Source organism: Cyprinodon tularosa, unplaced genomic scaffold (assembly GCF_016077235.1).
Source record: "Cyprinodon tularosa strain WSP-4 unplaced genomic scaffold, ASM1607723v1 ctg28, whole genome shotgun sequence".
Classification (NCBI taxonomy): Eukaryota; Metazoa; Chordata; class Actinopteri; order Cyprinodontiformes; family Cyprinodontidae; genus Cyprinodon; species Cyprinodon tularosa.
The window spans coordinates 35,177-52,469 of record NW_024038985.1 but is presented as its reverse complement, the minus strand read 5'-3'; the positions used below and the strand labels follow the sequence as shown (position 1 = coordinate 52,469).

The following is a 17,293-nucleotide window of genomic DNA, read 5'->3' as shown; positions in this document are numbered from 1 at the left end:
TGTTTTCTGACTAATGTCGCGGAGCTGCTTTCTGTTGACCTCGCTGTCAGATCGCTGACTTTCTGGGATTTTACATGAATTATGTGTTTTTTAAATTCATTTTCATAAATCGGTTCGATCTCCCTCTAACGGCATTGCAACCGACTAGTTAGCAGACCTCAGAGCGGGATGTGCGCGTGGAGGCGGCTTCACGGAAGCGTCCAAATTCTTCGTGGATCTGTCACCCGTGGATCAGTCGCCTCCACACCGGTGACACAGCGGCAGCCAGGCTGGGGTGGAGGTTTACCTTCCCACCAGAGCCTGAGCACCGGGGGAGCCTTAAGGAATGACTTCTTTAAAGGTGGGAACCCAGAAGGTGGCTGTTCAAAGGGACTGAACCAGGCTTCCTTTAAAAAATGTCTAAATTTAAGATAAACTCAGCATATAAAAATCCTCTCAGTGTTTGTAGTAAAATGAGACTCATTTTCTAATCGTGTTAAACCTCGGCAGCAATTCGGCATAATTATGATCATTATATTCACTGTAGTTTTTTTAAGGTTATCCTTAAAAAGGTCCAAATAATATATATATATATATTCTTTTTTACATTTTTACCAATTACTGTTCATACCAAAAGCCTAGCGTAAAACACTATTTATTATTAATTGAAAGCAGAAAAAAGAAAGCAAAAAACAAAAAAACCTAATAAAATTATAACAGTTATAATATCCTAAACTTAAATTATAAATAATAGAAATCCATCATAAACTGGTGGTCTGGTTACTTCTTTGTTTTTATATATATATAATGCCACATAAATGTTGATAATAATTATTACATTTAAATATAAAATGGTGAACATACGAACAAACTACAGGATATTCTAAAATTGTCCTTCTAATTAATGGAAAAATTATTAGATAACTCTTCGTATAAGAACAACATTATTAGTTCATAGATGACTTTATTATTCATTGTTATAGGTCCAATAATTTTAGATTTTACAAAAATGATTACTCTTACCTAATACTTACTATGATTCGGAGAAGATTCTTTTTATTTTTAATAACAAATGCATCAAATTATAAAAACAATGAAACTGAAAACTAAATAAAAGCATTGGTGTAAATAGTTTTGTATATCGGTAAAAAGTAAAACAAATTTTGATAAAGATCTACTTGCACAGCGATTGTAAAGATGGTTTTCAGCTAAAAACCTATTAAGCTTGATCTGCAGTGTTGTTAAAATTCACCAAACTAGAAAAGTCTGAATAGAAATTGTCTGTATTTATATATTATCTGTAGCATTTAAGAGACTTTCACCTGAATAAATGATTCAAACAAACAAACAAAAAAATCATTTTTGGTGACCAGACAAATAATCAATAGAAAAAAAATAACAAAGACCATCAGAAAATCTGAACAAATATGAGGAAAACATTAACATAAAGTCATCCTCCTTGGAATGGACCAGAAAGAAATGTGGGCGGGGTTTGGCAGCTCGCTGTGACGTCTCGACTTTTTGTTCAGACCTAGAAGCCCAGCTGGCAGCCATGAGGCAGAAGGCGATGGATGCTCTGCCTGGTAGCAGCTGGACGCCTTTCGAGATCAACCCCAACCTTCCTCCGGAGACGGCGGACATCGTGATCGTAGGCGGAGGGGTGGTGGGCTGGTCCATCGCCTACTGGCTGAAGCAGAAAGAAAAGCTCTCTAAAGGGATGCGGGTCCTCGTGGTGGAGAGGGACCCAACAGTAAGTGACAACACTGTTAAAGATGAGATATAATCTGATGCAAAATAAATGGATATTTATTAGTAATAATTTATTACTACTTGATTAAGATCATCAGTAAAATGATGTTTGTTCTTAACTAAATTGATCCTCTGTGTGCAGTATTCCCAGGCCTCAACGGTGCTGTCTGCAGGTGGAATCCGCCAGCAGTTCTCCCTCCTGGAGAACATCCACCTCTCCCTGGCCTCTGCAGACTTCATGAGGAACATCAACGTAGGTCAAAGTTCATTAAAAAAAAAAGTACTTAATCATTTATGATTCTTTACAAGATGAATATTCCTCTTTTGAGTGTGAAGTTTTTCTTTTTCATCATTCTGCTTCATTCTATCTCTATTCTCCCACTCTGCAGAATCTGTTAGTTCAATCTCTAACATTCTGCTCTCTGCTTTTTCTCATAGTAGCTTCATCTGGTCTGTTCCTGTTTGGCTGTGACTCCATCCTGGAGAGAAATATCAGCTGTGCTGCTGCCATCAACACCTTTGTTTCTAGATGTTGGAGCTTGGCCTGTTTTCCAGTGTAGTCCTGTTTCTCTGACTGTGACTAACTGGATGTGCTCTCTTCATCCTCTGACATGGGAGCTGGCTCGGAGCTCGTCTGCCTGGCTGTGTGTTTCCTGGACGGGGCTTCTTTTTACAGTTGCATTTTTTATCTATGCTTCTTTTTCTATGTCTGCTTCTGTCTCCTTGAATCCCAGTGGGCCTCAGCAGATGGCCGCTCACACTGAGCCTGGTTCTGCTGGAGGTTTCTTCCTGTTCAAAGGGAGTTTTTCCTCTCCACTGTCGCTACAAGCATGCTTAGTAAAAGTAGGGTTGGGTATTGGCAAAGAAGTCATGATTCGATTCGAATGACGATTCACGTGCCACGATGAGATTCTATCACGATGCATCATGATACTTGAAATATTGCGATATTTTCACTGAACACTGTAAGAAAAAGATCCAGCCCTTACCAGTGGCTGACTGGCTGGGTGTGATCTGGATAGTGTCTTCAATTGAAACATAACTGAAAGCAACTGAATTCATACATATAGGTGTATTTATTGAAACGACTTTTGGAGGTGTTGCCATGGAAACAGATACTGGACACAAATATTACTATTACTGGTGTGGACACACTGACAAAAAGATCTTAGGATTCATCAAACTTAAAATAACAAAATAAGGATAATCGGTGCCGTTTACATGGCCTCAGTGGTCCTTTTGCAAATGACGTGCATCATATCAATTTCATTTTTACCTTCTTTGTTTTTAAAGCCAAATTGCATCCAAGCGGGGCGAATTTTCTCAGTGTCCTCCATGTTTTGTTTACGAATGACTTGTCTCAGTTTCCCGCGGCCGGAAATGTTTGTGACACAAAGCAGCGGGCGTCAACACATCCGCAGCGACATCTGCTGGACTGGAAGCTGTATTCCACTTGATTTGGCTGATGTGCGCCAACCATTCATGTATTTAATTTGTTCTTTTTTTTTATAATCGATTCTTGCCTTCAAGAATCGATGCAGTACGTCATACGGCGATGCATCGTCATGACGATCATTTTGCACACCCTTAGTTCAAAGGGAGTTTTCCTTTCCACTGTCGCTAGAAGCATGCTTAGTGTGAGGGATTGCTGAAGAGTCAATGAGTCGATGCAATCAACTGGTTTTCCTTAGAAAACTTTGAATCAATCTGACTGGATGATCTGGTGAACTGGAAAGTGCCTTGAAATTTGTTGTGAATTGGCGCTATAGAAATAAACCGAATAGAATTGAATATTTAAGCTGGTGCTTTTAACAGCGTTACTGTGTGTTTGTCCCACCAGGAGCATCTCAGTGTTGTGAATGAAGACCCAGTGGATCTGCAGTTCAACCAGTCGGGTTACCTGTTCTTAGCCAGCGAGGAGGTGGCTCACATCATGGAGCAGAACTACAACACGCAAAGGTGATGCTCACTTTTCGCACAGAGGCCGTAAAAGATGTGCTCTGAGGTAGAAAATCTTGCCCTCTGATCATCTCTACACGTGATTCCAGGATGTCTGGAGCCAAAGTTTCACTCCTCTCTCAACATCAGTTGAAGGAGAAATTTCCATGGATAAACACAGAGGGCGTGGTGCTCGCCTCGTACGGTGAGTACAGGCAGGGATTGAGCCCATCATTAGGAAATGAATCAGCTCCCAGATGATTAGTGTCAGAGGTAGTTAATCTACCACACAGCGTTTATCTAATTAGGTTGAATTAACATTACTTTGTTGTGGTGGTGGGTTTCTAACAGCATGGAGGCCGACGAATCAAACTGAACTAGATGTGCTGAAAGGCAGGAAAACAAACAACTCGAAGAGAAAACAAGGAACCTGAGAAGCGAGTGAAGGAAAGGTTGACAGATCAGGACCAGCTGGATCAGGCTGTTTGCAGATGATATTATGATCTGAAAACCAGTGGTGCAGAGTTTTTTGACTCTTTAGCAATCCCTCACACTAAGCATGCTTGTAGTGACAGTGGAGAGGAAAAACTACTTTTTAACAGGAATATGTTGGTGAAGATTCTCAGTCATCCCGGTCATAGTCATTCTAAAAAATGTTTTAGAGGGGCGTGAAGGAAGCCATCCATGGTAATAAAGAAAAATCAACCTTAAACAGAGGAGGTGTATTCACATTTCAGCTTTTAAACCCCGACAATGCAGTGATAGAGTTGATTCCTTCCTGCTATCATGGCAGCCCCTGTATAGGAGAGCGAAGGATCTTGCCTATTCAGCCAGGCCAACAATCCCCGTTAACGACCCCCCTTTCAGACATAGACAGGTATGGGTCACTGCAGGCTAACAAAGAAGCCAAACGACCCCCATTCCAAAGGGGTGGACCCGTTCATCAGGTTCAATTTGCATGTTTTCTAAACAAAAACAAGGCTTTGTTGGGCTGCTGTATAGAACCTCTAACCTGACTCCACCAGATGGATTTGCTCCGCATATCCATCTGGAAACCTTCCGTTGAAGTAATTTTGGGAAGGGGCGAAAATACTGGTTAGCTGATTGGCCTATGTTGGTGATAGACGGGCCAAATAAACCAATCGGATCAACGAAGCATATGACGTACTAACAGAGCGACGACGAAGAGGAGCCAATTGATAGACCAAACTCTTGCCGAAACCAGTCGGGAGAAGAGCAAAAACATCTTTTCCTCTGAGAAAAGCCTCCAGAGCAGTGTTTTGCTCTTCTTTCAGTGAAGAAATACTCTGTAATTCCAATAAAACTTGCTCGATAGCCATGCTAACGCTAGTTTAATCGGCTGAAGCCGCCATGTTCTTTAGACTGAACTGTCGCGCTTCTCGTTGCGTCGCACCTCAACCCGCCTCAAAGCCAACGCTGATTGGACGTTCGTTTGGTGAACGGCTCCAAATTTTCTTTAACGGAGAGTCTCCAGACTGATCTGCGAGTGAAATCTTGAAAGCTCGCGAGATCAGGATGGTCTCACCAGGCCAGAGAACCTCAAACTCAACGCTTTTCCTGACATTTTCAATTAGAAAAAGCTTCCTGGATGGGAAGCGAAACGTCTTCAAACTTGGAAACAAAGTCCAGTGGATTGTTTTTTAACTTTTAAATTTTTTTTTACCAGGAATAAACCACCATCAGAACCAGGCTCAGTGTGAGCGGCCATCTGCTGACGCCGACTGGGGTTCAAGGAGACAGAAGCAATATACATATAAAATGTATATAAAATAATATATAAAACCTATTTTCTAAGAATGTGTTTATTTGAGAGCAACTATGTAAATTAACAAACATCTAGAAAAAGTAGACTATATTCACATTCTCCATGTGAATCCCAGATTGTTCATTCTTCTTTGCCTTTTCTAAAAAGTGCTTTAAATCAGTCCTAGCTGTCTTTATCCATGCTGGATCAGATCCTGATGTTTGAAAAAGGAGGCAGGGAAAGCAGGATAAAGCTTTAGCCTCGCTACATGCAGTTAGCCAAGCCTTTTAGCAAAACCAGGTCCTGGAAAAATAAAGTGTACCATCTCCATCTGTCTTGGGACTGCTGACTAATGCTGCTGTGCGGCTGATCAGGTCCAAACGGCTTCACCTCCAGCTTCTCTTAGTAAGACGGCAGTTCCTGTTACCTCAGTAAGCACCAGAGCTGCTCCCTGAGCTCTCCTATACTTCTGTATTGCAGAGGAGCTACTGCGCTTTCAACAAGAGTCAATAGGCAAACATTTTTGCGTGGAAATACATCACCAATCCGATGAAAAACTGCTGAAAATAGAGAGGGCCTGGAGAGCTGTCTGTAGAAGCAGATAGAGCAAGAGGAAAATTAATGGATTTATACTTTTTGTGAACATCTTCTTGTCCTGCAGCTGATTTTATTTGAGTCTGACGTGTCTCTGGTGTCATGCAGGGCTGGAGAACGAAGGCTGGTTCGATCCCTGGACTCTGCTTAACGCCTTCAGGAGGAAGGCAATCTCTCTGGGAGTCATCCAGTGCTTTGGGGAAGTCACAAGTGGGTCACAAACACCTTTTAATTTTCTTTCATTTGTGAAAAAGTTTCCTTATTTTCTCCAATGATAAAAAAGCAATTCAGCATATTTCATTTAAAATATAGAAGCAAAACTATTTAGAAATACAGAAAAGGAGAATTCAAGCAATATCTGGTAAAAGGAGGCGGGGAAAGTAACCCTCCCATGCCTCTAGCCCACGCATTCCCAAAGTCGGTCCTCCAGCGCCGCTGTCCTGCAGGGTTTAGACGTTTTCCTGCTTTAGCACAGCTGATTATGATGATTGCATTTCAGCAAAAGACTGTTACCTCTAAAACCTCTAAAACCTGCAGGACAGCGGCCCTCCAGGAACGGCTTAGGGAATGCCTGCTCTGGTGGATTATAAAGGGTTAAAAAGGAGGGAAAATGGCCTCCACATTTATTTTTTTTTCTTTCCTGATTATTAATTTACTTTTTAATTCATTTATTGACTTCTAATATGTCATGGCACTGTTATTCTTGTTTATAATATTATCGTCATATTGATATTTATAGTTTTTATTTGATTTCCTTTATTTTAACCTTTTATTCTTTTAGTTTATTCATCACTATCAGTTTATCTAAAGATTGAACGACTCCTATATACGTGGTCACTTTTTTGCTGTTCTATCTCCGACTATAAAACCCAAAGACTTATTATAAAGACTATTTCTTTAAGCTGCTCTTTAAAAAGAGGAAACAGAAGAGAAAATGGTTTTCCAGTCAGGCAGATATATGTTTAAGGGAGTCATAGGGAGGTCATATTTGAATGTCAAATCATTCTGGCTTAAACATGTATGTACAGCTCCTTCTCAAAATGTTTGCATATTGTGATAAAGTTAATTAATTTCCATAATGTAATGATAAAACTTGAACATTCATATATTTTATATTTATTGCACACTAACTGAAATATTTCAGGTCTTTTATTGTCTTATATGGGTGATTGACAGGGTCAATGCAGCTTGCAATCAGGAGATTTTGGAGCACTGCATGCTTCCATCTGCTGAAAAGCTTTATGGAGATGAAGATTTAATTTTTCAGCACGACCTGCCACCCGCTCACAGAGCCTAAACCACTGGTAAATGCTTTACTGACCATGGTATCACTGTGCTCAATTGGCCTGCCAACTCTCCTGACCTGAACGCCATAGATAGAGAATCTGTGGAATATTGACCAAACACTGTGGATGAGCTAAAAGCCGCTATGGAAGCATCCTGGGCCTCCATAACAGCTCAGCAGAGCCACAGGCTGATTGCCTCCATGCCACGCCGCATTGAAGCAGTCATTTCTGCTAAAGGATTCCCCACCAAGTATTGAGCGCATAACTGTACAGAATTATTGGAAGGTTGACTTTTTTTATATTAAGAATACTTTTGTTTTATTGGTCGGATGAAATACGCTAATTTTGTGAGATAGAAATTTTGGTTTTTCATGAGCTATATGCCAGAATCTAGCCTGGGTGCCATTCCAAACTTAGTCCCGCCCACAAAGTTTGAGGTCGGGAAGTTCGGTCTGGCTCTGCTCCATAGTAGCGCGAGTATTATCGCCCACTGTCAGGCGATCCAATCAAATTGTCAGGGCGGGCTTTATACGATGATGGACAGATGATCAACAGTAACGTAATCAACCACGTCACCAAAGCGCGCTTGGGTGACAACAACAATGGCTGCCGCTGGAGAGTTGAGGTGAGTAGATTCTGCTATTAGGTCTGTTCTAGAAGATATCGACAGCAAATTAATTTTAAAAGAGGAACAGAGAAACGCGATCAAGGCTCATCTTCTTATTCTAGGCGTGCAACTGCACGCTTTGATATTTGTTGACAGCAACTATGCGTCGCTTAACATACGTCACTCACTCCGTTGCTCTTATTGGTTGTAGGTCTATCCAATTGAGTGCAGAGGCATTTTTTTTCCTGGTTTGTTTGAAACACGCCCCATAATCACAGCTCTATGGAGCAGCATCAGACTCATTCTGACTAGAATTGAGACAATAAAATACCTAAAATAATTCAGTTTGTGTGAAATGAATTTAAAATATATGAATGTTCAAGTTTTATCATTACATTATGGAGAATAATGAACTTTATCACAATACGCTAATATTTTGAGAAGGACATGTATATAAATTTATGCCCAAATTTTGGGCATTTATGTATATAAATGCACAAAATGTAAAAATTTCGGTTTAAAAAAAAATCCTGTGTTAAAATCTGTGGGGCTTATTTTTTCCGTTATCTTCTGCAGGCCTGTTAGTTCTACGTCAGCCTGAACACCTAAATTCGGCCAATCATATATCAACGATCATCTGTCAATCACATTTTTTCGGTCATAGCATCTTGATTCATATGTCGCAGCTAATATACGCAACGGTTGAAATCAGAATCATTTCCTCGTCTGTGTCTTCAGCAGGCGTAGAGCTAACAGAACTGGCAGCGTTGCGAGGCAAGGGCTCAAACATGGACGGCTGGAAGCCTTCTACACCAAACCAAGCTTCTGCCGCCCTGGCGTCCTCTTCCACAACATCTTCGTCCCCGCTTTCCTCCTCTAAATAAAAAAATGGATGACGGAGGAGACTCATCCACGACCTCCGACACTAAACTCTCCTCCTCTTGCATGTTTCCTCTGTCCATAGCGTTCCTTGACAGCGTCGTTTCGAAGTCACCAACCGCTAACTGGTTAGCAACATGCTTCCGACAAACTGGTCACAATCAAGCTTGCTTGGAACCTTTCAAACCACCTGTCCCAATGATAAACGTCCAATCACATTCAGTTTATTCACTCGAAATGCAACGGTTGGAACGGCCGCTTCCTGACCACTTTAATGAGTTATTGAAGGACTGAAGAAGCATAACTACGAGATTAAACTCGCCCCTGTCTGGAAAGCAAGTTTAAAACAACAGGATGGGAGTTTATCTAGCCTACAGACGCAGTGAGGAGGTTAAAAGCAATCCCTGCGGTTGGCTGATGGAGAACTGCTGTTAAAGTAGCGGTACCATGCGGACCCCAAGTTACCATAACAATATAATAAACCCACGCATAATAATAACAATCTTAGATGTTTTATCACTAATCTGGATGTAGGGTTTGATTCTAAATGTCTATAAATCCATTACTGATTTTCTCATCCACAGATTTTAAGTATACAACACATGTTAGGATGACAGCAAATGACGAACAAATCGATGTGAGAAGGATAAAATCTGTCAAAGTAAGTAGAACATTCAGACCTGAGGGATCATAGGGCCGTAGGGCCTTCTGTATAATTGGCTTTTCTGTTGTTCATTTGCAGATTACAGTTTGATCTACAAATCTAGCTTTATTTAATTCAATTCAGTTCAGTTCAGTTTATTTCTATAGCTCCAATTCACAACACATGTCATCTCAAGGCACTTTACAGTTCAACCAGATCATACAGTCAAACTCGAAGTTTTCTACCTAAGAAAAACCAGCTGATTGCATCGACTCTTCAGCAATCCCTCACACTAAGCATGCTTGTAGCGACAGTGGAGAGAAAAAACTCCCTTTTAACAGGAAGAAACCTCCAGCAGAACCAGGCTCAGTGTGAGCGGACATCTGCTGAGGCCCACTGGGGTTCAAGGAGACAGAAGCAGACATAGAAAAAGAAGCATAGATACAAAAAGCAGCTATAAAAGGCGGCCCCGTCCAGGAAACACACAGCCAGGCAGACGAGCTCCGAGCCAGCTCCCATGTCAGAGGATGAAGAGAGCACATCCAGTTAGTCACAGTCAGAGAAACAGGACTACACTGGAAAACAGGCAGATCTCCAGCATCTAGAAACAAAGGTGTTGATGGTAGCAGCACAGCTGATATTTCTCTCCAGGATGGAGTCACAGCCAAACAGGAACAGACCAGATGAAGCTACTATGAGAAAAAGCAGAGAAAGCAGAACGTGAGAGAGAGTGCAAGAAAAGAGATGGAATGATGAAAAAGGGGTCCCTATGTTCTCCAGCAGTCTAAGTCTATAGCAGCATGTTGAAGTTTATGTAAATGATACTTCCCTGAGAATCAATAAACATAAAATTAAAGAAAGTAATCAGTACGGAAAGATTTCTTTATTAAAAATCTTTGTTTTTTTCCAGCAGCATTAAACCAGGTTTGCAGTCCACTCCCCCTCCCCACTTCTCCTTATGTTCCTGAGGCTTATAAATAAAAATAAGCTGCTCCGCCTGTGTCTCAGCACAAGAGCAGCCTGACTTTGTGTTTGATTGTTTGTGTCTCACAGGTGCAGATGCCGAACAGCATGGAGTACCAGCCGGTGGAATGCGCCATTGTGGTGAACGCAGCCGGGGCCTTTTCTGGCAGACTGGCTGAGACACTGGGGATTGGCCTCGGCCCTAAGGACTCCCTCGCTGGAATCCCGGTCCCTGTAGAGCCTCGGAAGAGGTTGCTTTCACTTAAAAAAGAAAACCGTCTCTGAAACAGATCATTATTAATTTTGTTTCGTTTAAATGCCTCTATTACCAGTTTCATTCCTCTATCTACAAAGAGTGTGTAACCATTTCATAGAATGTTATATTCTAGAATGTAAATGAGAGATTCCTTGCTGTGTTTCAGGTATGTGTATGTGGTACACTGTCCTGACGGTCCAGGTCTGGACACCCCCTTCCTAATCGACTACTCTGGTGTTTATTTCCGGAGGGAGGGCTTAGGAGGAAACTACATCTGTGGAATATCACCGGAGGAGGTAGGCTTCATCTCTGAACACGGACTCAACTGCATTGAAACAGAGATGATCTTTTTCTCCTCTGCTTGTCTTCTGAGGCCGAGGAGCCTGACACCAGCAATCTAGACGTGGACCATCAGTTTTTTGAGGACAAGGTTTGGCCCAAATTGGCCAATCGAGTTCCAGCATTTGAGAAACTTAAGGTAAGACTTGCAAATGTGTTCTGTCCTCTGTTGAAATAATTACAGTGAGAAAAAGAAGTATTTGAGGTTTTTGAGCACCTGAGAAAATCAATGTTAATATTTGGTACAGTAGCCTTTGTGTGCAATTACAGAGGTCAAACATTTCCTGCAGTTTTTCACCAGGTTTGCACACATTGCAGGAGGGATTTTGGCCCACTCCTCCACACAGATCATCTCTAGATCAGTCAGCTTTCTGGGCTGTCGCTGAGAAATTCAAAGATTTGAAGATTCTCTATTGGGTTTAGGTCTGGAGACGGGCTAGGCCACACCAGAACCTGGAATCCTCACTCCTTGGTTATTCTGTCTGTGAGCTTCAGGTTATTGTCATGCTGGAAGACCCAGCCTCCACCTATCTTCAATGCTCTAACTGAGGGAAGGAGAACGCTCCCTAAAATGTGGCAATACATGGCCCCGGGTATCCTCTCCTTAATACATTGCAGTCGTCCTGTCCCATGTGCAGAAAAATACCGCCAAAGCATGATGCTACCACCCCCATGCTTCACAGTAGGCATGGTGTTTTTGGGATGTAATAATCATTCTTCTTCCTCCAAACACGGTTAGTGGAATTATGACCAAAAAGTTTTATTTTGGTCTCATCTGACCACATGACTTTCCCCAATTACTCCTCTGGATTATCCTTATCCTCATTGGCAAACTTAAAGTTGTAGGGAAGCGACTGTTCTAACCGTTGCATTTCTGAATTCTCCCGACTGGTGCACTACTTTACACGAGTGAGTAAAGTAAATGTGAGTGGTCGATTATCTAAGAGGTGGGATTGTTGTGGCTGAAGGTTCACGAGCAGGTTTGGACGGGCCGGTTTCTCCAAAGCATCTTACTAACCAGTTAGCAACTTAGTGCTAGTAGGTTCCCAGTGGGAAATTCCATTGGGACCAAGTAGCACTAAATTGGTGACTTAGAAACGACGCTGTCAAGGAACGCTATGGACAGCGGAAACATGCAAGAGGAGGAGAGTTTAGTGTCGGAGGTCGTGGATGAGTCTCCTCCGTCATCCATTTTTTATTTAGAGGAGGAAAGCGGGGACGAAGATGTTGTGGAAGAGGACGCCAGGGCGGCAGAAGCTTGGTTTGGTGTAGAAGGCTTCCAGCCGTACATGTTTGAGCCCTTGCCTCGCAACGCTGCCAGTTCTGTTAGCTCTACGCCTGCCGAAGACACAGACGTCCATCCCCGTGAACACTGGGACGCAACTCAATGGGGAAGGAAAGGATTCTGATTTCAACCGTTGCGTTTATTAGCTGCGACATATGAATCAAAATGCTATGACTAACTAGCCTGCATAAGATAACGAAAAAAAGATTTTAAGACAGGACTTTTTTTTTTATGAATATAAATGTTCTAACTTTTGGGACAAAATCGTCTGATAAAGAGTAAATTTATATACATGTTTAAGCCAGAATGATTTGACTACCCTACAACTTTAAGACGGGCCTCAACATGTGCTGGTTTAAGCAGGGGAACCATCCGTGCCATGCATGATTTGAAACCATGACATCTGAGTGTATTACCAACAGTAACCATGGAAACCGTGGTCCCAGTTCTTTTCAGGTCATTGACCAGCTCGTCCCGTGTAGTTCTTAGGTGATTGCTCACCTTTCTTAAGATCATTGAGATCCCACCAGGGGAGATCTTGCATGGAGCCCCAGTTCGAGGGAGATTGACAGTCATGTTTAACTTCTTCCATTTTCTAATGATTGCTCCAATGTTCCCACAGCCTTTTCCAGCCCTGTGGAGACAATTTTCTCAGCTCTGTGGTGTTGGCCATGTTAGTAGTGGATTACTGATTATATAAGGTGGACAGGTGTCTTTATGCAGCTAACCACCTCAAACAGGAGGTAGACATTTTGAAGGCAGACTAACAGGTCTTTGAGGGGTCAGAATTCTAACCAATAGCTGATATATTGGGATTTCTGGATTTTCTTTTTTAAGATTATGTCTCTCACAGTGGACTTGCACCTACGATGACAATTTCAGACCCTTCATGAAGTGGGAGAACTTGCACAATAGCAGGATGTTCGAATACTAATTTCCCTCACTTGATTTGTTGATGATTTATGGTTTTAACTGAGATCAATAGTGTTCTTTTGAAATTATTTTATCTCCTGAGCAGAATTTCCTGGTCTGACTTGTTGTACGTTTCCTATCAGGTGACCAGCGCCTGGGCAGGTTTCTATGACTACAACACGTTTGACCAGAACGGCATCATTGGCTTACACCCTCTGATCAACAACATGTACTTCGCCACCGGTTTCAGCGGCCACGGGCTGCAGCACTCGCCGGCGGTGGGCCGCGCTGTGGCAGAGCTCATCCTGGACGGAGAGTTTCAAACGTTGGACCTGAAGGGGTTCAGTTTCAGGCGGATTCTGGCGCAGGAGCCCATGTTGGAGCGGAACATCGTCTAGCAGGACGCGGACGTGTCAGTGATTCTGCCGACAGTTGAGAAACTGTCGAGAGTCAAGTCTTATTTTTTTTAATGTTATCCTTAAACTAGAGAAATAAGTCCCGAAACCGGAATTTTCTGACATTCGTGCCTTTTTCTTTAATCTTTTTCAACCTGATGAGTTAAGGTTGACGTCATCAAAAACGTTTCAGACATGCCAAAGTCCTTGTTACAAGTTCAACTCATCTCAAAGCTTAAAAGCGGTTAAAAAATCTTCTATTAACTCTTTTCTTGCTGAAACCATTCCAGTGCATTTTTAGATCATAGCTATTGTTCCTACTGTATCGATTAGAGATGGAAAAAAACCATCAGTGAGTTTCTACAGACTGCAGCTTTTTTAACAATATTAAGCCGTATGCACCGAGGGAAGCTTTGGACTTTATTCTGCAAAAGTCTGTTACTTTACCCTGGCTGTCTGCTGTGCTTCACCCTCAGAGCATTAATTCCAGAATGTGCTGAAAACTACGGTTGTGATTCAATTAGAAAAGAAGAAGTGTACGTTTTGCCCCATGTGTTTCTTTTGTTAACTGATCAGCCACTATTTAAGTTTCTCTTTGTTTCAATAAGGCAGGTCAGTTTGTCTGAGTTAGTTCTGTAGTTTTTGTTCCTTTGACCTCATGTCTGGATCCATTTTATATTTGAGACATTTGATCTTTTTTTGGTTAAATAACAGAACCCTTGTTTTTAAAATACACCTGTGCCTGACTGTCCTTACCATCTATAAACACTGGAAAGGAAATGTCCACGGACTGCTTCACAGCACTTTTTCAGAAAGCTGCTATAAAACATTGGTTTTATAACATTTCATTATTGGTTGATTTATTGTGTTTCATCCAAACACATTAAAAAATGAAACTGTACAGAGATTCTGTTTAGTTGTCACCCCTCTTGGCCAGACGTTTCTGGTTATTTCCGTGCCAGCAGGGGTGTATGGTCTCTCGCTCTGATAGTGTATTAAAGTATTTCCTCCTAGTTTATTTACTAGACACCTTGTTATGTCTGTTTGACCATTACAGAACAAACTGATGTGTGTTTCACTCATGCGCCGGTGGGCCTTAGCGTAGCATCCTGCATCTAGAGTTACGTACATTTATTTCATCTGCATGACTCACCATCTGGAAACACAACTAGGAAACAAAGAGGTAAAAAAGAAACAAAAAATATGGAAAAAAAGCCTCCTTGTATCAGTCAGGATTAACTGTAAGGAAAAATGAATGAAGTCTAAATCTTACATGTAAATCTTTACAGATTTCCCTGTTAATCAAACAACAGTAATCATGCTTTTGTGGGAAAACTCCACTACCTTCAGCAATGTGCTGCTCTGGGCTGTGCAGTCAGGTGGAAACACAATGCTAGCACAGAAAGTTAACAGAAATGAAGCTTAAGCATAAATTTAATCTGGAAGACTTTTATCAGCTTCACCTGAACCACCTTCGATGTCCCTTGTTCACCTTCAGCCAATCAACTAAAGGGCTGCATCTTCTCCAAAGCCAATCACCATTGGAGATCCCCTTCATTTAGCTCCTGAGCTAGCCTCTCTCTGCTGCATGCAAGCAAACTTTCACCTCACATCCACCCTCATTCTCAGTTCCACTCACCATCTGGCTTTTTCCATCGCAAGTGTGCGGAAAACACTACTCTAATCGTTTTCTAGGTTGCTCATCCAAGCGAATGCTGATTTTCAGCATCAAAGTCTTCCGCCGGGGCCCTTGCCCTCTGTCTCCTTGATCCCCGGTCGAACTCTGCAGATGGCCGCTCACACTGAGCCTGGTTCAACTGGCGGTTACTTCCTGTTAAAATTGAGTTTTCCTCTCCACTGTCGCCACATGCATGCTCAGTATGATTGCAGAGTCAACAAATCCTTGCAATCAGCTGGTTTTCCTCAGAGAAAATTATTTTGAAGAATATGACTGGTTTACCTGTATAAATAAATTTAATATTTTCTAATTAAACTTTTCTCTGTGTGAGTCTCTCCAGTTTGAAAGTATCTTTACTGCCTTCCATCAGTCTGGGAAGGTTTATCTACAAACAATTCATTAGAAATAAGCTGATGAGTTACATTTTATTTTCCATTTGGGATAATAGAATATTTTTAATTTGAAAGATATTTCCTGATTACGTGAAACCCATTAATCTGCACCAAGAAAGACAAATTTTACCGACACTATTTAGGACAGCTGCCGTATTTTATACTGAAGTATGATTGTCAAAAATTTGGTAAAAACTAAAATCTCCCCCTAAGGCTTCAAGGTGATCATTACAGGACAATTAAAAATTAAAAAGATTAATTCAAACCTTTAAGGACTTGTATAAGTGGTGTGAGGCTCTATTGATCTAGATTGTGTTTCCTAAACTGTGCACTAGATGGAGCTATTTAGCCATTTAAATACTTCATACATACCTAAACATCTTTTATTTTGAAAGCAAAAAAAAAAAATCTGCATTTTTGGGAGAGTTGTTATTAACATCTTAGTTTACTTTAAGGTATTTGCACACATTTAACCCAGAGATTCTCCTTCTGGCCACACAGTTAAGGATCAGTTTAGGTTTTATTCACTGGATTCTACTGTCAGACACCAGCAATAGAAATAAAAGCACCCATCCACTGGGGAAGCAGAGAATTTAGCCCCTGGTATCCTGAACTGTTACTGGAAATGTTTTCTTTGAAATAAGGTACACAAAAATACTTACTCTCATATCTAATAAATTCTGAATGTGACTTTATATCTTGTTTGTTTATTTCATTATGTGTAAAAGAATAGAAGTATGGAGGACAAACTCTGCTATATTTAAAAATAAATAAATGCTCAATAAATAAATAAGCATTCAGTTAATTGCCCCCAAATATATAATAAACAAATAAATATAGGTAGAAATTAAATTATACACCGAGACATAAATGTATATATCTCTTTTATTAGCTTCTTTTTTTATTCGCCTTTGTAATAATTACCCTTTAGAAGTTGACCCTCTAAGACACACCCCTTTCTCATTTAAATAATGAATTAGAAATGCAGACAGAAATGTAAAAAGGACAGGCAGATATAAATACAACTGAAGAAATCAAAAGGGTAAAAAAAAAAATACAAAAGCAGAATAAAACAGACAAAATATTATTTATATTAAATAAATACTTTAAAAAATAAGTAATAAATAAATAAATTTGAAGATTATAACAGACAATAAATAAATAAATAAGGTAATTATAACAAAGGTGAATAAATAAAGAAAATAATTAAAAGACATAATTAAATGAATGTCTAACTTTATAATTTGGTTTTTACCTACATTTATTTGTTTGTTGTATTTTTGGGGGTAATTAATTGAATGCTTATTTATTGAGCATTAATTTATTTCCGTATTTATTTTTTAAAATGGCAGAGTTGGTCCTCCATATGGATTTCAACACAGGAACTAAAACCTCCTACATTATTGACCACAGGATTAGATTTCTGTCTAAAAAGAAATTGGTACATTTTTCATTTCTCAAACCAACTTAAAATGTCTTTTTATTTAATTTAGCATTTTATAATTTTAAATAAAAATCAAATGACTGTTTTCATATGGGAGGGATGTAGTTATAGAGCAGGGAGTCAGTTTCCTGGAGGGGTCCAAATACAGACTGTCACTGAGATTAAGCTAAAGCTAATTATTGTTTTCCA

The 17,293-nt window shown here is 40.5% G+C and overlaps 1 protein-coding gene across 1 annotated transcript; it reads left to right on the top strand.

The window, feature by feature from the left end:
• Positions 1 to 14,615, top strand: foxred1 (FAD-dependent oxidoreductase domain containing 1). The gene is made up of 11 exons (XM_038290377.1): positions 1 to 340; positions 1,509 to 1,729; positions 1,871 to 1,981; positions 3,569 to 3,687; positions 3,777 to 3,871; positions 6,134 to 6,235; positions 9,382 to 9,458; positions 10,494 to 10,654; positions 10,826 to 10,955; positions 11,033 to 11,137; positions 13,339 to 14,615. Exons 1-11 carry the CDS (start codon positions 169 to 171, stop codon positions 13,591 to 13,593), a joined length of 1,548 nt encoding a protein of 515 aa, XP_038146305.1. The 5' UTR covers positions 1 to 168; the 3' UTR covers positions 13,594 to 14,615.
• The last annotated feature ends 2,678 nt before the right edge of the window (positions 14,616 to 17,293 follow it).

Bases quoted from the DNA above. Each gene is read 5' to 3' on its own strand.
- foxred1 (XM_038290377.1), top strand. From the start codon at position 169: ATGTGCGCGTGGAGGCGGCTTCACGGAAGCGTCCAAATTCTTCGTGGA. The intron at 6,236-9,381 runs GTGGGTCACAAA...TCTCATCCACAG, and splicing joins GTGCTTTGGGGAAGTCACAA to ATTTTAAGTATACAACACAT. The intron at 10,956-11,032 runs GTAGGCTTCATC...TTGTCTTCTGAG, and splicing joins GTGGAATATCACCGGAGGAG to GCCGAGGAGCCTGACACCAG.